This window comes from Phascolarctos cinereus, unplaced genomic scaffold (genome assembly GCF_003287225.1).
Source record: "Phascolarctos cinereus isolate Bilbo 61053 unplaced genomic scaffold, phaCin_HiC Scaffold_5;HRSCAF=322, whole genome shotgun sequence".
NCBI classification, from domain to species: Eukaryota; Metazoa; Chordata; class Mammalia; order Diprotodontia; family Phascolarctidae; genus Phascolarctos; species Phascolarctos cinereus.
In genome coordinates, this window is record NW_027555958.1 from 270,152,016 (window position 1) to 270,172,396 (window position 20,381).

Here is a 20,381-nt window from a genome sequence, read left to right on the forward strand (position 1 = left end):
TAAAACCATCCTTTATGACAGCATCCTCTCAACAAAGATTTTATATCTGTGTTGCCAAAGGGGAATTATGTGATTTGAATTATTTTCTTTTTGCTTGGTTTGAATATTAAGCTTTTGGCCCATTTTTTATTATCATAATTCATTTAAAATGGAGGAAACTATTTTTTTCAGTCATTCAGTCTTGAGAAAAAGAATAGTTTAAAATGTAAATAACTTAGGAAATCCTAGAAACTATTTCTAAATACCAAATGGAAGTCTTGGAAAAACAGATGCTACATATCAAAAAAAAAAAAAAACCCTGCATTTGTGGCAGGAATTAGGCATGGTAGAGGAACCAGCTCTTACACGATAATTGGTAAAATTTTAAACTTCCTATATGCAAAAAGTATCTTTTTTTTAAATTAAGAAAATGAAATAAATGGGCCAGAAAACCAACAAAATGGCATAAATTATACATTAAAACCTCGGCAGCAGGCTTAAAAAAGTAATTTGAGAATCAACTGAAAAAGGATTCTGAAACCATTATGAAATTTGTTTTAAAAAAAGTTATCTGACATTGCCTTCATTTCCAAATATATCCTTTCATGAGGGCCTTCCCTTTTAACAACAACCAAAAAAAATATATTACAGGTTAGTGAGTCTCACTTCCATGGTACAAAAGCCCATAGACTATACCACATCAGCTAGCATAGCCTTTCATTGAACAACATTGTAAAGGAGGTTCATTCTCAGCTATCAAGAGTGCTCCTGCAGCTACTTCACCTAGTAAATACCCTTTCCTTAACTAGCCTTAACAACTTGGCGCAACTAGGTGCTTTAGTGGATACAGTGCCAGGCCTGAAGTCAAGAGGACCTGAGTTTAAATCCTGCCTACAACATTTACAAGCTGTGTGACAAGTCACTTAACCCTTTTTGCCTCAGTTTCCTCATCCATAAAATGAGCTGGAAAAGAAAATAGCAAACCGCTCCATTATCTTTGCCAAGGAAACCCCAAAAGGGATCACAAAGAGTCAGACATGACTGAGCAACAACAGACAACAGCAACCTTGTGAGTTAATTGATCATAAGGACTTCATAATATCCCCCAATGCCTATTTCAGTGTTTTGCAAACAGCAAAGATTTAGTGTTTATTTAATTGGATTTAGATGTATTTTTATTTTACGTGTAAAGAAGGCTGATCAAAACAAATTTGTGACTTTTCTAAGTAATAAATTACATGACCTTTGCCTCCCAGATTGGCCAAAAAGGCCAAGGCATCTGTATACCACCTTGTCAATATCTAACCATGGACCTCCTTGTATCTGCCCCTGTCTTTCTGTCTTGCCCCGCATGATGTTACACTTTTGCCAGTCACTGTTAAAGGAAAGGCATGAGTGTGCTGGGTGCCTTCTGTTGCTCCAAACCATACCTGAGATCAACCTCAGGGCTTTGCAAAACACTGCCCAAGATGAATGGGACTGCATCCTGGACACCATCAGGGCTGCACTGATCCTTCAGAAAGTCTGGACTAGGCTCTGCTAGAGCAACATGCTCTAGTTTCCAGACTTCGGTCTCACATCTCTGTGACTTCCTGGGAAAGGAGGTGAAGCTGCTGAAACATTCAGTGGGCCCTAAAGCTGGGTTGGATACACACCTGTTTAAGAGGCACAGCCTGAAACATGACCAGAACCTAGGTTCCCCTTGAAGCTTTTGCCCTAGCCCTGAAACTAATTGGCCAAAACAAAGCTTTCTTGAAATAAAGACAAATAAACAAAACAAAAATGTAATATGAAAAAGGATCACTTGGTGAATCTCACCATTTATATGGCATTTCTCTTATGTTTGGAAAATGTGTAGGATATCCTCTGTGACACAAGGGAAATACTTTTATCATGCCTACCTGTTTTATTGCCTTGCTTAATCTTGATAATTAGTACCACCAACAAAATTTAATTCTGATAACATGTCAAGGAATTGTGTATCGATTTTAACAAATATATGGGAGAAACTTTGATGAAGAGAGTCCTTATGTCTACCATTTGGTTTTACAAGTTTCATGTTCTTTTGAAATTAATAATCAACAACAGGATCTTGTATTCTCTAAACCTCTCATGTAGTCATAACTATGAAGATGTGGTTTGCTAAAGAAAATTATCTGCAGAAGCCTCCCTATTCTCTTGTCATATTTTCATCAAGGCTACCCTGAATACATGTATAGACCTTTTTCATAAGTATTTTATAAAACTGAAAAAGTATGCATGTGGATCAGCAATTTCTGAAATCTTGGTTGCCCTTTTTGTGGTGATAATGTCACCTATATGTTTTTCTATTGTTTTGGTGTCTTCCTCACTTTAAAATACCTTGAAAATTTTTTTCTGTGTACCTTTAAAACTTTTTTCACTTTCTTATTTACCATGAACTGGATTATAGTACATCGTGTGTTCCCCTGCATTTTCTTCCTCCCATCTCCCTTTTATGGGCTGCGGTTTAATCTCCCATAAAATAATGATTAACCTGTAGGCAGGGTGCTAGGTTTTCTCCATGGCATTTCAGGCATTTTCTTCTACCATAAGTTCTATCATTTATGTTTTCTCCTTGCTATTTTTTAAGGAAATCTCTTAATGTTTACTGTTGGTATCTTGTTGTTGACCTAGGAACTCCTAGAGACTGATCAGCATTTATTGCTTATATTCATTGCTGCCAATGACCCCCTACTATCCCTTCCTTTGGGAGGTTTCAAAGCCAACTTAGCACAAAACTAATCAATATACTTAACAGGTCACTTTTTTTTTAAAGACCCAAAACCAGGCCATGTGACATAAAAGAACTTCAGACAACTTGGTGAAGACTTCTAACTAATCCTTACAGAATTAAAGCGACTAAATTCCATTTACCTCTTTCCTACCCCAAACTACTAGGCCAGCACGTTCCCTTTACCCTGTTTGAGATGTGGAAAAAACAATCCATTTCTATTGACCTTGCCCACAGTTCCTTCCCACTGCTAGGTCATGTATATTCTACAGAGGTATTTCTCAGAGTATCACCAGCAATGTGGGAAGAACATGAAGGGCAGAGCTTGAGACCTTTGCATTTGGTGTTGTCCAACAACAACTTTCTTATGCCCCAAGAAGATTAGCTTAAAATGTAAGCTCTGATAGTCTAGTTAAAATTAATTTTCTGCCATAAATATTTTTGTTTGCTAACCATTTAATGATTATTATTTATGAAAACAAAGAGCAGCTGAGTGACGTAGTAGATAGAGCACCAGGACTGGAGTCACGAAGACAAGAGTTTAAATTCTACTTCAGCCACTTACTAGCTACGTGACCCTGGACAAGACACATAAGCCTGTTTCCCTCAGTCTCTTCATCTGCAAAATGAGCTGGAGACAGAAATGGCAAACCACTCCAGTAACTTAGCCAAGAAAACCCCAAGTGGAGTCACAAAGAAATCAAACATGACTGAAATGACTAAACATCAACAATTTATGAAAACAGTGCCTGGCTGTACACTATACTCACTGAAAGAGGTGAAGAAGAAAAAAGATCTAAGCTGAGCTCTTTGTGGTTCTTTGGGTCTGCCATCAAGCAGATTGATGAGCTTTATCTCCTGTCCCTTTTCAGACACCCTCTTCCTGCACCTAAACTCCAAAATCAGTCATCACAACTCAGCAAACAACCTGAACAGGCAGCAGCATTGAGAACAAAAGCTGGATGTACATGAACAAGTGAGCCTAGCTCAGCAAGGCACTTTCCTCTTCATTTACTGGTGCTTTGCCCAAAGGGCATCCTTCAGCTGTTGCAACTCCAAATCCTGTAAACTGAGTTGATTTCTAGATTTGTTGATTCTTACTTCCAGGAGCAAGGATTTCATCTATTAACACAAATCACAAACCTTCTGTACTACAGTAAGCAAACGTTATGAATTGCTATGGCTGAAAAACATTTATCACCAAGCTTCTCATGATAAACCTTTCTCAAGTTAGTTAGATTTGGTTCTCAAACAACAGACATAGTTGGTCACCTGACCAGTACATGAATTTTGCAGTTTGGAAGGACTGGCAAGAAACTGCACCTTACAAGCATAGCCTTTGTAAACCAAAGGTCATTTTTCTAGCATGAGAAAGTATTGGAATAGGACTTCAAGCAGAGAAACAGTGTTCTAATGGGAAACTAATTCCAACATAGCAAAACAATTTGACTATCCTCTGGATTTCACAATCATAAAATTTTTATCTCAGTGTTGTCTGGTGCCCTTTCTCTCTGGTTTATTTTAGTCTATTTTAGAGCATGCAACTTTCATATTCTCGTGTCAGTCTTTTTTTTTCTTTTTTTCTTTTTAGGCAATTGGGGTTAAATGACTTGCCCAGGGTCACACAGCTAGTAAGTGTGAAGTGTTTGATCTGAGGTCGGATTTGAACTCAGGTCCTCCTGACTTCAGGGCCGATGCTCTATCCACTGTGCCACCTACCTGCCCCCTCGTGTCAGTCTTAATAACATCATTAAATCTTAACATAAAGTGTGGAGAACTCAAAGCATCTTTGATGTTGAGAGACTATTAACTAGAACCTAGAACTGGAGCTCTGGGGATTGTAAGGATTTGGGCCATGAAAGGGGTTGAGAGACCAGGACTTTCAAGCACTAAAAATTTGCTAATTTAAGAAAGATAACACACGTTGTACAGTTTTCTTTCCAGATAGGCACACATCGCTAAATGACAGAATTTAAATTGAAATTTGATAATTCATTAAAAAAACACGTTATCAAGTCATAGATCTAGGAGGACTCTTCAGGTGTGTTGATGAATGCTGCATCCATTCTTTATCAATACCTGGGGAAATCAAATTCACTTATAGGTAGATGTGGGCCTGAATCTCATTTCTTTCCCTCTTTCCTCTGGAAAAATGCAGTTGAAGATCAGTTGTTTTCAGAATTTAAAAACTTGAGGATATAGAGAGGCTTTAAAAACGATATGAAAAAAAGCTATAGGTAAGAGGAGGACTGCCATAGCTAAGAAAATCAGTTAAATGTAATAAGCATTGTCATTATATGTGGCTAGCTACTGCTTATCAGATAAGGACCCCAAAACATTTAAGAATAGTTCATTTAAGGAATGTGTTCCATATATTTCACAACAGAATTTCTAGTGATCTTTTTTGGTTTAATTGTTTTAATAATTTTCATTTTTTGATGTTTTGAACTTGAAAATACAAATTAATATGAAAAACGAATTGTGTGTGTAAACATGAATCTATTACAAACAGCTTCCCTTTTTTAAACATATACTTCAACATGTTAGTTTTAAAGATGACCAGCTTGTCTTTTTCCCTCTGAATTTCCTTTTGTGCTTATCTGTTTGTTACATGTTTCAAGTATTCTCTTTTTTTTTAACATGCTCCTCTCCACTTCTCTGCTACATATTCTTTAAACCACTGCCCTGAAAAAAAAAAAAATTTAAAAAAATAAATAAATAAACCCTTCCTTGTTTCAGGCAAGCATAGTCAAGCAAAACAAATCCACTTATTGGTTATGTCTGGAAATATCTAGTTATCGCCTGCATTGGGTGCCATTGTTGTTGTTTGTCCTTTGTTTTCAAAGAGGACCAATGACAGCATGGGTGATGTCATGACTTGTGCATGAATTGGATTTAAGTGAGGCAGAGTTGCACAAAGTTGTCAGCCTTACTGTTTCTTCCTGAGTCATCACAGTCCAGTGGCAGGACAAAAGTCAAAGTGACCTGGGATGCAATGGATGACCTTAGTGTCTTTGATGCCTGACCAAGCTCTAAGCACTCCATAGTATCTGCTTTAGCCGCCTTTATGGCTGTTGGAACAAATTGTTTTCATCCACCCATTCTGCCAGGGAAAGTCTTCACATATTTGGGGTAGACATCCCCTAATTCACTGGGTTTGAGGCCTGTTGGTTACCCTCAACCTGGTGTAGCCCATCTCCCAAGATGGTTTACCAGGGCATATCCATTGTGCCTGCTACAGCTTCTTGGAGCCATAAGTAAGAGTTGAGTGGATCAGATGGACACCAAAGATGGATGTATTCACCCTGAAAAGGGCTCAGCAAGTCCTTGCCAGAGGTGCTAGTCCTCCTGAACATGCCCATGCACCCTGGGTACCCATTACCTCTCTTTTCAGGAGGTATATAGCTTGCATTTGTTTTTTTGTTTTGTTTTGTTTTGGTCTTCTGGACCATTATTTAGTCATTGCAGTGATCTGAGAGCTTAACTACTTTCTACTATTTTTTTCATATTCCCTAAACTCAAATAATACTAAATTTAAACTGTCCAAATTTTGCAGCTCCCTAAGGAACTCAAAAGAAAAATCATAGCAGATCAATTAGAGTTAATTTGTTAAAGTTCAATTAATTTTATTCCTTGGGCCATGAAATTTAATAGGACGACGGTATTGAACTTTTAGTTGTCAACAAATATTTATGAAACAGTATCAAGTACCATGCCAATAAGCACCATGGATAGAAATACAAGCAAGAAGAAATACAGTCTCTGTCCTCAAGGAACTTACATTCTAATATTAATAGGGATGAAATAGGTGGGAATGGAGGAAGGTACCTGCTCAGAGACCCGGTGGTAAGAATGACTGGTCTGGGCCCTTCCTTACAATAGGAATTTGGGAGGGTACTCACCATTGAGAGAAGGGGACTTTTAGAGGTAAGAAAGGAAAAGGAACTGAAGCATATTAGCAAAGTCCATGGAGTGAAAGTAGTAAGAGAAAAATGAACAAGCTCTAACAAAAATTGAGATTAAAAACATAAAGTAAAATATGTTCAGACTTTGCTCAAGGGAGAAAAAGAGAAAAAGTGAATAATGAGATACAAGAAGTCCATTTCCTGGTTAATTTTTGATGAAAAATCATGCGGGGAGGTGGGGTCATTTTCTTTCACCTCTAATTTCTACAGGTCCTAAAATCCATGCATTTCTTCGAGGGAATAGCCTGTACTTTCTATTCCCGTTGAGGGTGCCTTGGATTGATTGATCAGTGCAGATGGAAGTTCTGCATATGCTTGGATTGTTTTCCTTCTAGACTTCTTCCTTGGGCATTTGCCATCCTAGTGCCTGTTTCCTGAAAACCAAAGCTCTTGCCTGGTTGGCATGTTTTTCAGTACTGAGTCATCACAGTAGCAAGCAGCTTAGAAAGTCACATTGTTCCAAGCTGTTGAGGGAAGGAGTATGTATAGAATTTCAGATCCTCTGGTCACAGCTAGTCACTCCTCCTCTCCCATCCCACCTCTCTCCTCCCTCCCAAATCTTATTTTGAAAACAAGTAACCATGCTGCTCTCCCTTCCTGGGGAGTACAGTGTGGTTGTATCATAGCAATGTGTGGGAAGTGCTAATCCAGACACCTTCTAACCTCCCTCTTAACTTCTGCTATTGCCTCAGATGCCAAAACACACAGCACTGGTTTCTTAAACAGCCCAGTTTAATGTGTCCCCTAAACTTTTACAGTGAATCCTTTTCCTACTTTTTCTGAAGCTCAGAATTGCATTCCACAAATTAATTTGGTAATTTATTCTGAGACATTTAGTCGGTTTTCCCACTTAATGAGACACCCTTTCAGTTGCACATACAGATATTCTGCTATTAGAGACATAGCTAAAGTACCTTGCAGCACGTTATTTCTGCCGTGTCACTACATAGCCAAAGCCTTACTGGGCTGTGAAGATTATCAAGTTCAGTGATAGATTCGAAGCTAGAAGGGGACATCTAGTCTGTCTCTTCCCACCTCCCCCCTTGATTCCTCATTTAGATTTCTTTCACTTCTACCACATTGCCTCACATGTTTTTCTTGTTTTGAATGTTAAGTGTAGGTAAGTACTGTAGACAATAGATTTGCTTGGTGTATTCTTTTTCTCTTTTTACATTCAGTATTATTTTTCAGATCCTCTTTTTCTCCCTCCTCCTCCCTGTAATGAGAAAGCAAGAAAAAAATTCCTTGTTACAAACATGTGGAGTCAAGCAAAACAGATTGCTGCATTGGATACGTCATTTCCCTCCCTCACCCCCAGCAGAATAAAGAATTCTAAATCTTGGAGTCCATCACCTCTCTGTCAGGAGGTGGGGCATGTGTTTCATTATGATTCCTCTGGAATTGTGGGTGGTTGCTGTGTTGATCAGAGTTCTTAAGTCTTTCAAAGCTATTGATCTTTACATTATTATTATTTCTGTGTAAACTTTCTCTAGGTTCTGCTTACTTCATTCTGCATCAGTTCATACAAATTTTCTGGGTTTTCCCTTTCATTATTTCTTACAATAATTTTCTATTACATTCATATGCCATAATTTATTCAGCTATTCCATAATTGATGAGCATCTCATTAGTTTTCAGCTCTTTGCTTAACCAAAAAGAGCTAAAAGTCATTTTTAAAACTAAATGAGAAAGCTAGAGAAATGCATATGGAAAGAAATGAGAGCTATGAAAGAACGATTTGGAAGGAAAATGAATAGCTTGGAACAATAGGTATACAATCTTACTCAAGGAAAAAATTTGTGAAAATTGCAAATGATTAAATAGAAATTTAGTATGTATTTGTTGGGGGGGGTTATGCATTTTCTTTGCATTTTATCACTTGTTACTATGTTTTAAAAGAAGTTAGCAAATAATTTATTTCTTTTTCTTCTGCCTATACTCTCAAGCCCCTTTCCAAAAGGAGGAAAAATTCAATCTCTTGTCCTTATTCCTCAGATAATATTCAGTTCAATTACTGCTTAGTCATCACAGTCTGTGTATTCATCCCCATTTATGGGGGCCATAGTGGTTCCACTCTGTGCTGTTTGTTGCTGTTGTTGTTGTTTAGTCATTTCAGGTGTCCAACTTTTGGTGACCCCTTTTTGGGATTTTCGTGGCAGAGGTACTAGGGTGGTTTGCCATTTCCTTCTGCAGCTCATTTTACAGATGAGGAAACTGAGGCAAACATAGATAAGTGACTTGGCTCAGGGTCATACAGCTAGTATGTGTCTTGAGATCAGATTTGAACTCAGGTTTTCCTGACTCTGGGCCCAGCACTCTATCTACTATATCACCTAGCTACCCCCACTATTTTCTTATGTTGGTTCTTTAATTTCACAAATATACTGGCCTGAACTAATAAATGCATATGTTCTAAACCAGTTTGGCTAAAGGGATGGTCAAAATTGTTTTAAATCCACACAGAATGACTGGGTAACATCAAAGTGAAGGAAACGTACTCTTTTGCCATTTCATGCCAGCACATCAGGGGCTACTTTTGTAAGATTTGATGCTGTCATTACCTTTTTAAAAAAAAAAAAGATTTGAATGATCTGGCAATGAACTTGTTTCATGTTTAGTATTTCCATTTGTAGAAGAAAAAAATAATAACGACATGACATAGTGAACAGGATCTGACCTCGGTGTCAGGAGGCCCATGATTCAGGTCTGACCTCTGGAATATAATGATTATATGATTCTGGAATGGAAATTTAACTTCTCAGTGCCTCAGGTGTGCAGAAGGTGTCAGGCTGCCCAAGTAGAGGAAGTTCCTCGCTAGGACTATGCAGGTGAAATCATAGGCCAGGGCGGGGGAGGGAGGCCATGATTAGATTTAATCTTATGAGAAGAATTTGTTTTCTTCTCATACATTTTATTTCTTCTGAATAGCCTGATTTATGACTTTCCAGAAATGCGAGAGAAAAATTTATTAGGCATTAGCACCATTTGCCTCAGATGACTTTTGTGAAATAGATAGCATTGTAACATTATGACTTTTCATGATAATGACAATGCAGCATTATTTGGGGGGAGCATAATTTGATGTGAGTTTCTCTCATGTAGTAAAACTGCAGCAAAATATTACACTTAGATATTTCCTCTGTGTATCAGGTGCCTGCCAAAGTTCACCTTTATAGTTTATCAGATGCTTCTCTCTTGAGCCTCTAGCCCCCTCTCTAATTTATATACACCTTTCTCTTCTTCCAGTCCCTGAAATTAACTTTTTCCCCCTTTGGTCAAATTCAAAGAATCTATATAGAGTTTAATTACAATAATTGACTTTGCTACTGCCTCCACCTAGAATAAATATCTCCCTCACCAGTGCTGAATAACCATTTTGCCTGAAGCCTGTACATTTATTGAGCATAAGAGGACTATTTATTGCCTGTACTTTGAAGCAGTTTTGATTATATCCTGATTACCTCTTAATTATATTGACAGCCTATTGTCCAGGGGAAAGTGAATACCACTGGGATTAAGGGTAGGAGAAGTGAAATTTATTTCATATTTTGGATTATTGGAAAATAGGATGCTTTTCTTTTTCAGGCTGTGTTCATCCTGAATCTTAAAGATCTTCTCTTCCCATCCCCAGATCTTTTTAATTTCACCTATATTTTGATTGTTTTGAAATTTTACAAAAATGAAGTTTTTATCCCTTTCTTTACTCCCTCACCATACAAACACTTTCCTTCATAAATCTAAATTAGCATAGAACCTTTTAAGCTCTCAGAAAACTGAGAACAAAGAACAAAATGTTGTTAAAATAAGAAACTAAAATCCAATGTATCAATCATCACCTTGTACAAAGTTAGAGTATGAGAAAAAAATGATATTGTCTTTGAAAGTTAACGCTTTTTGGCCAATATCCCTAAAGAAATTTTTTTTTAAAATCTCATGAAGCAATAAGTTAATTATATGAATTCAGTTTATTTGAATGTAAATTGTTTTAATTTTTGAGCATATCAGGTGAAATCCAGATCCTAAATTCTTTCATTTTAAAGTATTAATACTTTGGGCCTAAGCCAGCTTTATTTAATGGTCTTTACAGAAATGGACATAACAATATGTTGTAATAGAGTGCTTATATTCTAATAGGCAAAGAAGAGACAGGTGAACTTTCAGAACCTCACTATCTTCAAAGGACACAGAGGGAATAAAGAAAGACAAACTCAGGACCTAGGTGTGTCTTTGTTCTGTTTTGTTGATTTTGAGAGAGAAATAAGAAAGGGAGGGAAAAATTAATACACTGGGAAAGAAATAATAATGGAGGAACTTACTCTTTCTCTTAATTTGGGTAGACTACAGGAAGAGTTTATAGTCATGGGGTTTGGGGTTGGTAGACTGGCCATTTCATGAACCTTACTAAACCAGGCAAAAAGGGGTTGAATATTCATATACACTCAAACACTCTCATACAGCCAAGAAGTTTTATATAGAAATATACTAAATTCAACACAGTTCTACTTAAAGTAGTATAGGAAGGTAGAGGGCCTTAAGAGAGGGAATTTAGAGTTGGAAAGGAAATAGTCTCAAGCAAAACAAACTATCTAGTGAGAGCTGGTGATAAAGGAGGCCTTAAATGGAGAGAAAGTTTAAGAACCTGTTACTTGGTGAAGTGTGAAAGGGCAAAATGACTCCAGTTATAGAATCTTTCCCAAACTTTTTTTTTGGGGGGTGGGTGAGGTAGTTGGAGTTAAGTGACTTGCCCAGGATCACACAGCTAGTAAGTGTCAAGTGTCTGAGGCTGGATTTGAACTCAGGTCCTGCAGACTCCAAAGCCAGCGCTTTATCCACTGTGCCAACTAGCTGCCCCTCCAAACTTCTTTTTTTGTTTATTTGTTTGGGTGGGTGTGGGAAGAAAAGGAAGGAAGAAAACAATAATTGTTATCTTGAATGTGAATTGGATGAACTCATCCTTAGAATGAGGGTAGCAAAGTGGATTAGAAAATGGTTTCACTTCTTTAGAGTAGTAATTCTTCATTTTGCATTTAAATTTTTTTAGTCTTTTAATTGTGTTTTGTTGATTTTGCAGTGAACACTCTTTATTCTGTATTGTCCTCTAATTTTTTACTCCACTTTACTCCTAATTTTCTTCTTTGATTTTATTTCATTTTTTTCTCTTGATATATTTTGTTACCCAACATTTTTCTTTTTGTCTTAGTCTTTTTTCTGGCTCCTCCTTCTTTATTGGTATTGCAGTGCTTCCATAACCACCTCACCTTAGAGAATAATGGAATGCATGGTGGTTCTGGCTCTGTTTCCCTTAGTCCTTCCCTCAGGCCAAGAGCAACTGCCTTTAGGATCATTTTTAGCCTACATAATCCCTCCCTCTTTCTTGTAACTTGGCAGAGCTGGATTTGCTTAGCAGTGGAAGTTGGGGGAATTGGGAAAGGTCAGTCAGTCAATAAACAATTATGAAGTACCTCTTGTGTGCCAGGCACTGTGCTAAGCACTGGGGATCAACCAAAGGGACAAAATGATCTCTTCTCTCAAGCAGCTCATGGAATAATGAGGGAAACAACACACACACACAACTATACATAATGCAAACAACTATACATTGTGTAGTTATATATAGGATAAACTGAAAATAATCAATAGAAAGAAGGCATTAGCTTTAGTGGGATTCAGAGATCTCTTGCCCACTTAAGGGAACTAAAGATGTTAGGAAGGTAAAATTAACAGAACTTGCTGAAAAGCAAATTGGATCTGGAGGATAAGAGAGAGTGAGGAATCAAAGATTACAGATAGGTTGCAAGTGAGAGTGACTAAGAGGATTTTTTGAGGCTGAGGGAGATATGTGCATGTTTGTTGGCAGTAGGGAAGCCAGTACACAAGGTAAGATTGAATATAGTGAGAGTTGGAGCCATAATTCCATGGCTGCATGATTGGAGCTTCACCAAGCTTAACTCCTTTAAAGATATCTAGAAAATACACTTGAATGAATGCTGATGAGGAAATCTAAGAAAAATTCAGTCATTTTTCCAACCCAGTTCAGCATAGGGAGATGGAAAAGTCTGTAGAGCCTGGGGATGAGTTCCACACTGCAGGCAGCACTCCAACACTGGGAGAAGCTGTGCACCAGGGAAGAAGAAGTCCCAAACACATACTAGGGCACCATGATTAGGAACAAGTGCCATCTGTCAGGTTTGTTCCTCAATACCCAGTTCCTGATCATAGAGCCAAGGTAAACTGAGGGGAATACCAAGGGTTGCATTCCAGGGTAATGAGTGGTTTTGGTCTCTCAGATGAGTGGATCAGGTTCAGAAGCAAGCAGCAGCGGTGAGTTCATATCTCAGTAGCAGAACAGGGGCTCACTTCCAACATCCAGATTAGTCTGAAGTCTGTAGAGGAATAACCAGGGCAAGAACTTCAGACCAAGGGGAAACCTGAAATTTTGTCACTCTGAGCCTGCAGGTTCCTAGCTGGCTTTATAGTGGCTGAGTATAGTAGCAATCTACTATTGCTTAGCCTAAACCCAGGTCAGGAACTTATAGAGCTTGGAACTAGAGGACAGAAATCAGAACTTGTCCTGTATCAGACCACTTTGGAACTCCCTTTGTCTGGTTGGAGTGGTGAGGTGTGGACATCTGGGAGCTCCTCCCTGATCCTCCATCATTTCAGGAGAGCACCTCTCCTTGGCACCTCAGAGGAACTCTCCTGATCATTTCCCATCTGGCTGCTATCTTGGACTTCAGCATCTCCAGAAAGTCATCATTCCACAAGATGAAATCAACTCTGAAACTCACACCTTCTCAGATCATTTCCCACCCTACCTGTAGAACTTAATTGTGACCCCAGGCCAGCTAACTTCCCACCCCACCTCCCTTTTTAGTTTCTTTTTGTGTGTTGTCTCCTCCATTAGACTCTGAGTTCCTCAAGGGCAGAGAATTCCCTTATACCTTATACCTGTTTATATACCTTTTTTTTCTATCCCCACTGCTTAGCACAGTGCCTGGCACAGGGTAGGCACTTAATAAATGTTGATTACCTCTGACTTCCAAAGTTTGCAGATTCTTAATCTGGGCTGTCCCTGAAATTCTGGAACACAACACTCAGTCTCCAAAAATGCAGCAAAGGGACCATCCCAGACCTTTCCTCCAAAAATACACAGAGTTTTGCCCTAATATCAAGTCTGAAATCAAGAATGTTAGAATGAGCAAACAAAGTCAGGGGGACCTGAGTTCAAATGTGATCTCAGACCAAACACTTGACACTTACTAGCTGTGTGACCCTGGGCAAGTCACGTAACCCAATTGCCAAACAAACAAACAAACAAAAAACAATGAACAAACAAAAAGAGAATCCCATTATAAAACTCTGTTGTGGTGACACAGATGTTCAAGACACAAACCCAGAAAAAGATCATGACTGATAAACATCTGTAACCAAAGCCTCAAAGACAAATACAGTTTGAGCACTAACTTAACAAAATTTGGAGGGGAAAATGAGAACTATACAAGAAATAATTGAAAATGGGATTACCAGTTTGGCAAAGAGGTACAAAACTTTACCCATGCAACAAAACTCCCCGAAAATTGGAATTGACCAAATAGAGGCCAATAACTTCATGACACATTAAGAAATTTTAAAACAAAGTCAAAAAACTGAAGGAAAAAAAAGAAGAAGAAGAAGGAAATGTAAGGTATCTCATAGGAAAAACAACTGACCTGCAATACAGATCAAAGACAAAACATTTAAGAATTACTGGACTACTTGAATGCTATGACCAAAAAAGAACCTAGATGTTGGTTTTCAAGAAATATTCAAAGAAAACTTCCCAAATCCTTTTGAAGCAAGGGAAAAGTAGAAATAAAAAGAATACTTTGGTCACCTCCTGAAAGAAATCCCAAATGGAAATTTCCAGGAATATTCTAGCCAAAATACGGAATCTGTAGGTCAAAGAAAAAATATTGAAAGCATCTATAAAGTATTTACATATCCTCAGAGCCACAGTCACAGTCACACAAGATTCATCAGCCACCATTGTGAAGCAATGGAGAGATTGGAATACATTAATTCAAAAAGCAAAATACCTTACAGTCAAGAAGAACTTATCCAACTTATCCAACAAAAGTGAATATATCACTCAGGGGAAATGAACCTTAAATGAAATAGAAAACTTCTAAGCATTACCAAGTTGTATAGAAACTTTCCAGTTCGAATACAGTAGTTAATATCCCTACCGTAGACTTTCATCTCTGCCAAAAAGCAGGGAGAAGTTTATTCTTTTATCTCTTCTTGGGAACTGTGCTTTTCCTTTGTAATTTTGCAACATTTACATTCAATTATTTTGTGTTCTTTGTTGTTCTTTCTGCTTATAATGTTGTAGTCATTGTATATATTACTTTTTTCTGGATCAGCTTCCTCACACTGCGTCAATTTATTTTAATCTTTCCATGTCTCTTTGTATTCATCATGTTGAATTGAAGAGTGGGTAGATTGAGATCAAGGAGGTAGCTATTCTAGGCAGGAAGAGGTGAGGGCCTAAACTAGGATGATTGAAATAGGAGCAGAGAGGATGGGCCAGATATTATAAATATTATTGCAAATGTGAAAACAAAGGACTGGTCATTGCGTATGTGTGTATAGCCAATGAAAAGGAAAGATCATTCCTTTAGTACCTACTATGTGCCATGCGCTATTCTAAGCACTACATATGAAAAGAAAGGTATAAAACATTTTCTGCCTCAAGGAGCTTACAATCTAATGGAGAGTTAACACTTTTCATCTGTGTCTGGTGTCACTGTTATTCAGGATGAGGCTTATTGTATTAGTGGGGCAGCCAGGTGGCTCAGTAAATAGAGTATTGGGCCTGGAGTCAGGAAGACGTGAGTTCAAATCCAGCCTCAGGCACCTGACCCTGGGAAAGTCACTTAACCTCTGTTTGCCTTAATCCACTGGAGAAGGAAACAGCAAATAACTCCAATATCTTTGCCAGGAAAACACCATGGACAGTACTGGCATGCTATGGTCTATGGAGTTACCAAGGGTCAGATAGAACCGAAAGACTGAACAACAATAACCACAACATTAGCGTATTGCTTTTCTTTGGATTCAGTTTTAGTATAACCAAGTATTAGTAAGTTTTTGTTGTTGTTGGAATGGTTTAAGGTTTTAAGGTTGTTTTGTTTTATTTTGTTTTAAGGGTTTGAGATTAAGTAACTTCTCTAGGATCACACAGCTAATAAGGATCTGAGGCCAGACTTGAACTCAGGAGGTCTTCCTGACTGCAGGCCCAGCACTCTATCCCCTGAACTGCATAGTTGCCTCTGTTAGTATAGGGACAAAAATAGATACCAAATATACTAGTTAGACTCTAAAGAAATGACTGGTTTAGGATTTTTTTTTAAGCTAACCCACCAGAGTTTACTCATTCAAATGATTGCTTGCTACCTTTCAGAGTTAGATACTTATTTCACTGATGTGAGCATTACTCTGTGTATTTTCAAGACTATTCTTCCAAAATTGTTTTGAGAACCAGTTTACAAGCCAGGGCAGAAAATCAGTCATGTTTTTTATCACACATTATTTTTGGGCCAAAATAATATTGTCCAGCTTGATTACCTTCTTGTTTGATCAGCCTTGTGTTCAAATAAGTTGTGTCCGTCATGTCTACCCTTAAAAAATGACTTACTATAATTTAGGAGATATCAGGCTGTAGTTGGACATGTAGTAAGGAAATCTAGAATTCTCACATCAAGTATTTACCAGCTTATAATCATGGACAAAATAAAACTCTTTGAGCCATAGCTTTCTCATTTACAAAATGAGAATAATAATCCTTTTACCTCCCATGTCACAATATAGTTCTGAAGAAAATGTTTTTCCAACTTTAGTGCACCTGATAAATGTGATTAATTTTTAAAAATATCAGTTGTTCTTATGCAAACAATTGCCTCCAGCTCTTTGGATTATTTCAAGAAAGTTTTTAGCAGTAGTTATGTCTTTAGAATAAATGTCTAGCCTCTCACAAGAACCACCTTGGACAGGACAGCAGTGCTCATCTAGATGTTTGTTTGAGTAACATTTATTTTGAAGATCAGTTCTATCACTTATAATAGTACTTCATATCATATCCCAGTGAATAATTCAATAAAACAATAATAGTAAATGAACATTTATTAAGTACCTATGTGCCATACACTGTTCTAAATGCTATGAAAAGAAAGGTATTAGACAGTTCTTGCCTCAAGGAACTTACAATCTAATGGAGAATTAAGTCTTTTCATCTATATCTGATGTCAGTTTATTTAGGACAAGCTTAATAAACATTTTTATGTCCAGAAATTAGCTTCTTCACTATCTGTCTTTTGCATTACTAAAGTTATGATGGGACAGACAGACTAAGAAGGTGAAATGAGTAAGTTTATAGGATCATTTATTTAGCAGCCTGAAAGTTGCTTTAGGAGCAGTATATTCAAACATCACACTTGCCAAAGGTCACAGAGATACTAAGTTAAAATGCCAGGAGAGCAGGCACATGGAGGGATGCCAGCCCCAGATGTTCATTTTAGCCTATCAGTTGAAAGTTTGAGTGAAAAGTTTCTCTAAGATACATAGGCAGCACACAACTGAGTTGTGGAAACAGATGTTAAGCAGCCAGACACTAAGCATCTGTTCTCAACCTGGTTGCCATCTATGATGTGACAGCTGAAAATGTCAAGCCCTGATTCATCCAAATTCTTCCATTTCATTAGTTATTTTCTCCCATAAATTAGACACTTTGTAAATTAACTCTTCCAAGTCACTTATAAATTACTGCTTTTTTTTTAAACTAAATATCACCTTATTTGCCAGTGCTTTCCAGAGAAATATAAGCAAGGACGTAACTAAAAATTCTAGTTAACTACATCCCAAGAGTTATTTAAGAGTTAATGCTTTTGGAACTATAGAAATCATCATATTTTTATGTCTGAGCCACAAGATTATTTAGTGAGTTAAATTGAAATGCTGGTCTCAAAGCTGAATTAAGACATGTTAATCATGGCTGGCTGGCTTGCTGGCTGGTACTTTATGCTTCAGCAGATCAATGTTTGAAACACAGTGAAAGCTAAGTATTTTTTAAATGTACTCAACATTTAGGTAGTATATGTGTGTTTTAGGATTTGAAGTTATGTAAAAAGTTGAGTCATATCCAAATGTTGGCCATTAATAAAGCTATAATGAGAAACTAAGTCAAGAGATTGGTCAAGTTCACTTAAAAGAAGCTAGTATTATTAAAACAAGAATAAGCAATGCTTCCTTTTCTATTTAAGAAGAAAAAGATGTAGTTAAAGCTGTGTACTTGGTTGCTGCCTACACCTACCTGTTACTAGTTGGTGCTCACCCTGGCACATAGTTAAGTTGTCACATTACCCTTATGCCACATGGAGCTTGATTGCTCTAACATCAGACCCCTTAGAACAATGAAATCCTTATGTAAGAGTTGTTTAGCTTGGGTTTTCTCTAGGGTTAGGAATGATTCTGTCTTCCTTTAAGGTTTGGAAGTAATTGGATAGGAATCCAGGTGCCTGCAGTAACCATTACACAGTTTCTCTTTAATAATTCAGGCTATTTCCAAATCCATGTCAGATTATCAAACAAATTCATTTTGAGCAAACCAGACTCACTTGTGTAAAACTATCCTGTTTGACCAAGGGTCTAGCTAGATTGCCTCCAGTGGCCTAGTTCCATTAGAAATTGGTAAGAGCTCTTCCTTTGATATTAGTCAGTCTATCTTTTTACTGCAAAAAACAACCAACCAAAACCCAATAAATGGCTACAGTAATGCCACTGACACTGGTGACTCCTGACATTTCACTAGTCAAAAGGCTCTTTGTCATCATATTCCTAAGTATCACATTATGGTTATTTCTCTCCCATACCATTGCCTCTGCTCAAATCATAAAATACTCAAGGGAAGAGAACATTTGTTCTAGATTATATCAAAGTACAAATTTGTAACAGGTTTTTCCCATTATCTAAAGAAAATAAATAATCATCTTTATATTACTCTCTCTGTTCTTTTCCTAGGCAAGCTTGGGACCTAGCAGTTGATATTTGCCTCTCTCAGTTGCCAACCATTATAGAGGAAGGAACTGCATTTAGGGTAAGTTCTTATAAATCTAAGGTCTAAAAACCCTCCTCATATCTCATTACGTTCAGTGTTTGGCTGGGGACGTGTCTTTTTCTGACTGCATTGTGTGAAAGATTTCACTGCTATGTGAAGAAATTATACATCCATGTTTTGTTCACCTTTTTCTTCTAGGCTATAGATGCAGTTCTAGATATCTTTGCTTTTCAGATGTCTTCAGTGTCTTAATAACTCTTTATGTTAACCTACAATAATCAAAATGTTGTAATTAAGACAAAAATGACCAAATCGACAGAACTAGTTATGAGCCTTTGTGGGAGAGGGGGAGGGAAGGCGACATTTATTATTTAGCTTGCCAAATTCATTTTTTTCTTTCTTTTTTTACTGGTATCATTTTGTGTTTTTTAATACGTTTTTATTGATGTCTTCTGGTTTTTTACATCATCGTAGTTATCTCCAATATCCTTTACCCTACTTAAGAGCCATCCTACATAACAGATAGTATTTTTAAAGACAAAGAAAGAAAAGAAAAAGAAAATTTTTAAAAATAAGCACAACTGGTCAATACTTTAACAAAATTCTAACATATGTGCAATGTTTAATACCTATAGGCTTCCTACCTCCACAAAGGGTTATAGTGAGTGTGTTCTCTTCGATCTCTTCATTTGAGTCATGCTTGATCTTTATAATTTGCTAATTCATGTGTGTGTGTATGTGTGTGTGTGTGTGTTCTTTCCATGTATATTGTTGTCATTATTGTGTATATTGTTTTCTTGGCTCTGCTTACCTCACTTTGCATCAGTTCATCTATCAGGGGTGGAGAACCTGTGGCCTTAAGACTGCATGTGGCCTTCTAGGTCCTTGGGTACGGCCTTTTGATTGAGTCCAAGTTTTATGGAACAAATTCTTTTAGTAAGGGGATTTGTTCTGTGTAAAGTTTGGATTCAAAGGGCCACACCTGAGCACCTAGAGGGCCACATGTGTTCTAGAAGCTGCAGGTTCCCCACCCCGATTTAGATCTTTCCATACTTACCTATAGTCATCACATGTGTAATTTCTTACAGTAATTTTCCATTACATTTAAGTACCACAGTTTGTTTAAACATTCCCCAATCAATGAGCATTCACTTTGTTTCCACTTTGCCATCACAAAAAGTGTATATGAAGGCTTTCTACTTATTTATGGCATCCTTGGTGTGTAATAAGCTCAGTAATAATAGTTTTGGATGTAGACATATTAGTCATTTTATTTCCATAATTCCAAGTTGCTTTCCAAAATGATAATACAATTTCACAGCTCTACCAACAATGTATTAGTGTTCCTGTTATTCCACAACTGCTCTAACTTCTTTTCGTCAATCTTTTTGACAATTTTGACAATTTTTTTGTTTTTCTGGATGTGAGGTGAAACCTTAGACTTGTGATTCGAGTTTCTCTGGCTATTACTGAGTTGGAACTTTCCCATGTAGTTGTGAGTATGTGATACTTTGCAGTTCTTCTTCTGAGAATTATTTTTTCATATCCTTTGACCACTTAATCTATTAGGGAATAGGATATGTGTGTAGGTGTC

The 20,381-nt window shown here is 37.3% G+C and overlaps 1 protein-coding gene across 5 annotated transcripts in view; it reads left to right on the plus strand.

Annotated features, from left to right (window-relative positions):
- RPTOR (regulatory associated protein of MTOR complex 1) overlaps positions 1-20,381 on the plus strand; it is a 508,936-nt gene that overhangs the window by 299,734 nt on the left and 188,821 nt on the right. For all 5 annotated transcript variants that reach the window (XM_078155853.1, XM_078155851.1, XM_078155852.1 and 2 more), the window contains exon 10: positions 18,751-18,826. In XM_078155853.1, the coding sequence (XP_078011979.1) occupies positions 18,751-18,826 (76 nt within the window). The remainder of the gene's footprint in view (positions 1-18,750; positions 18,827-20,381) is intronic.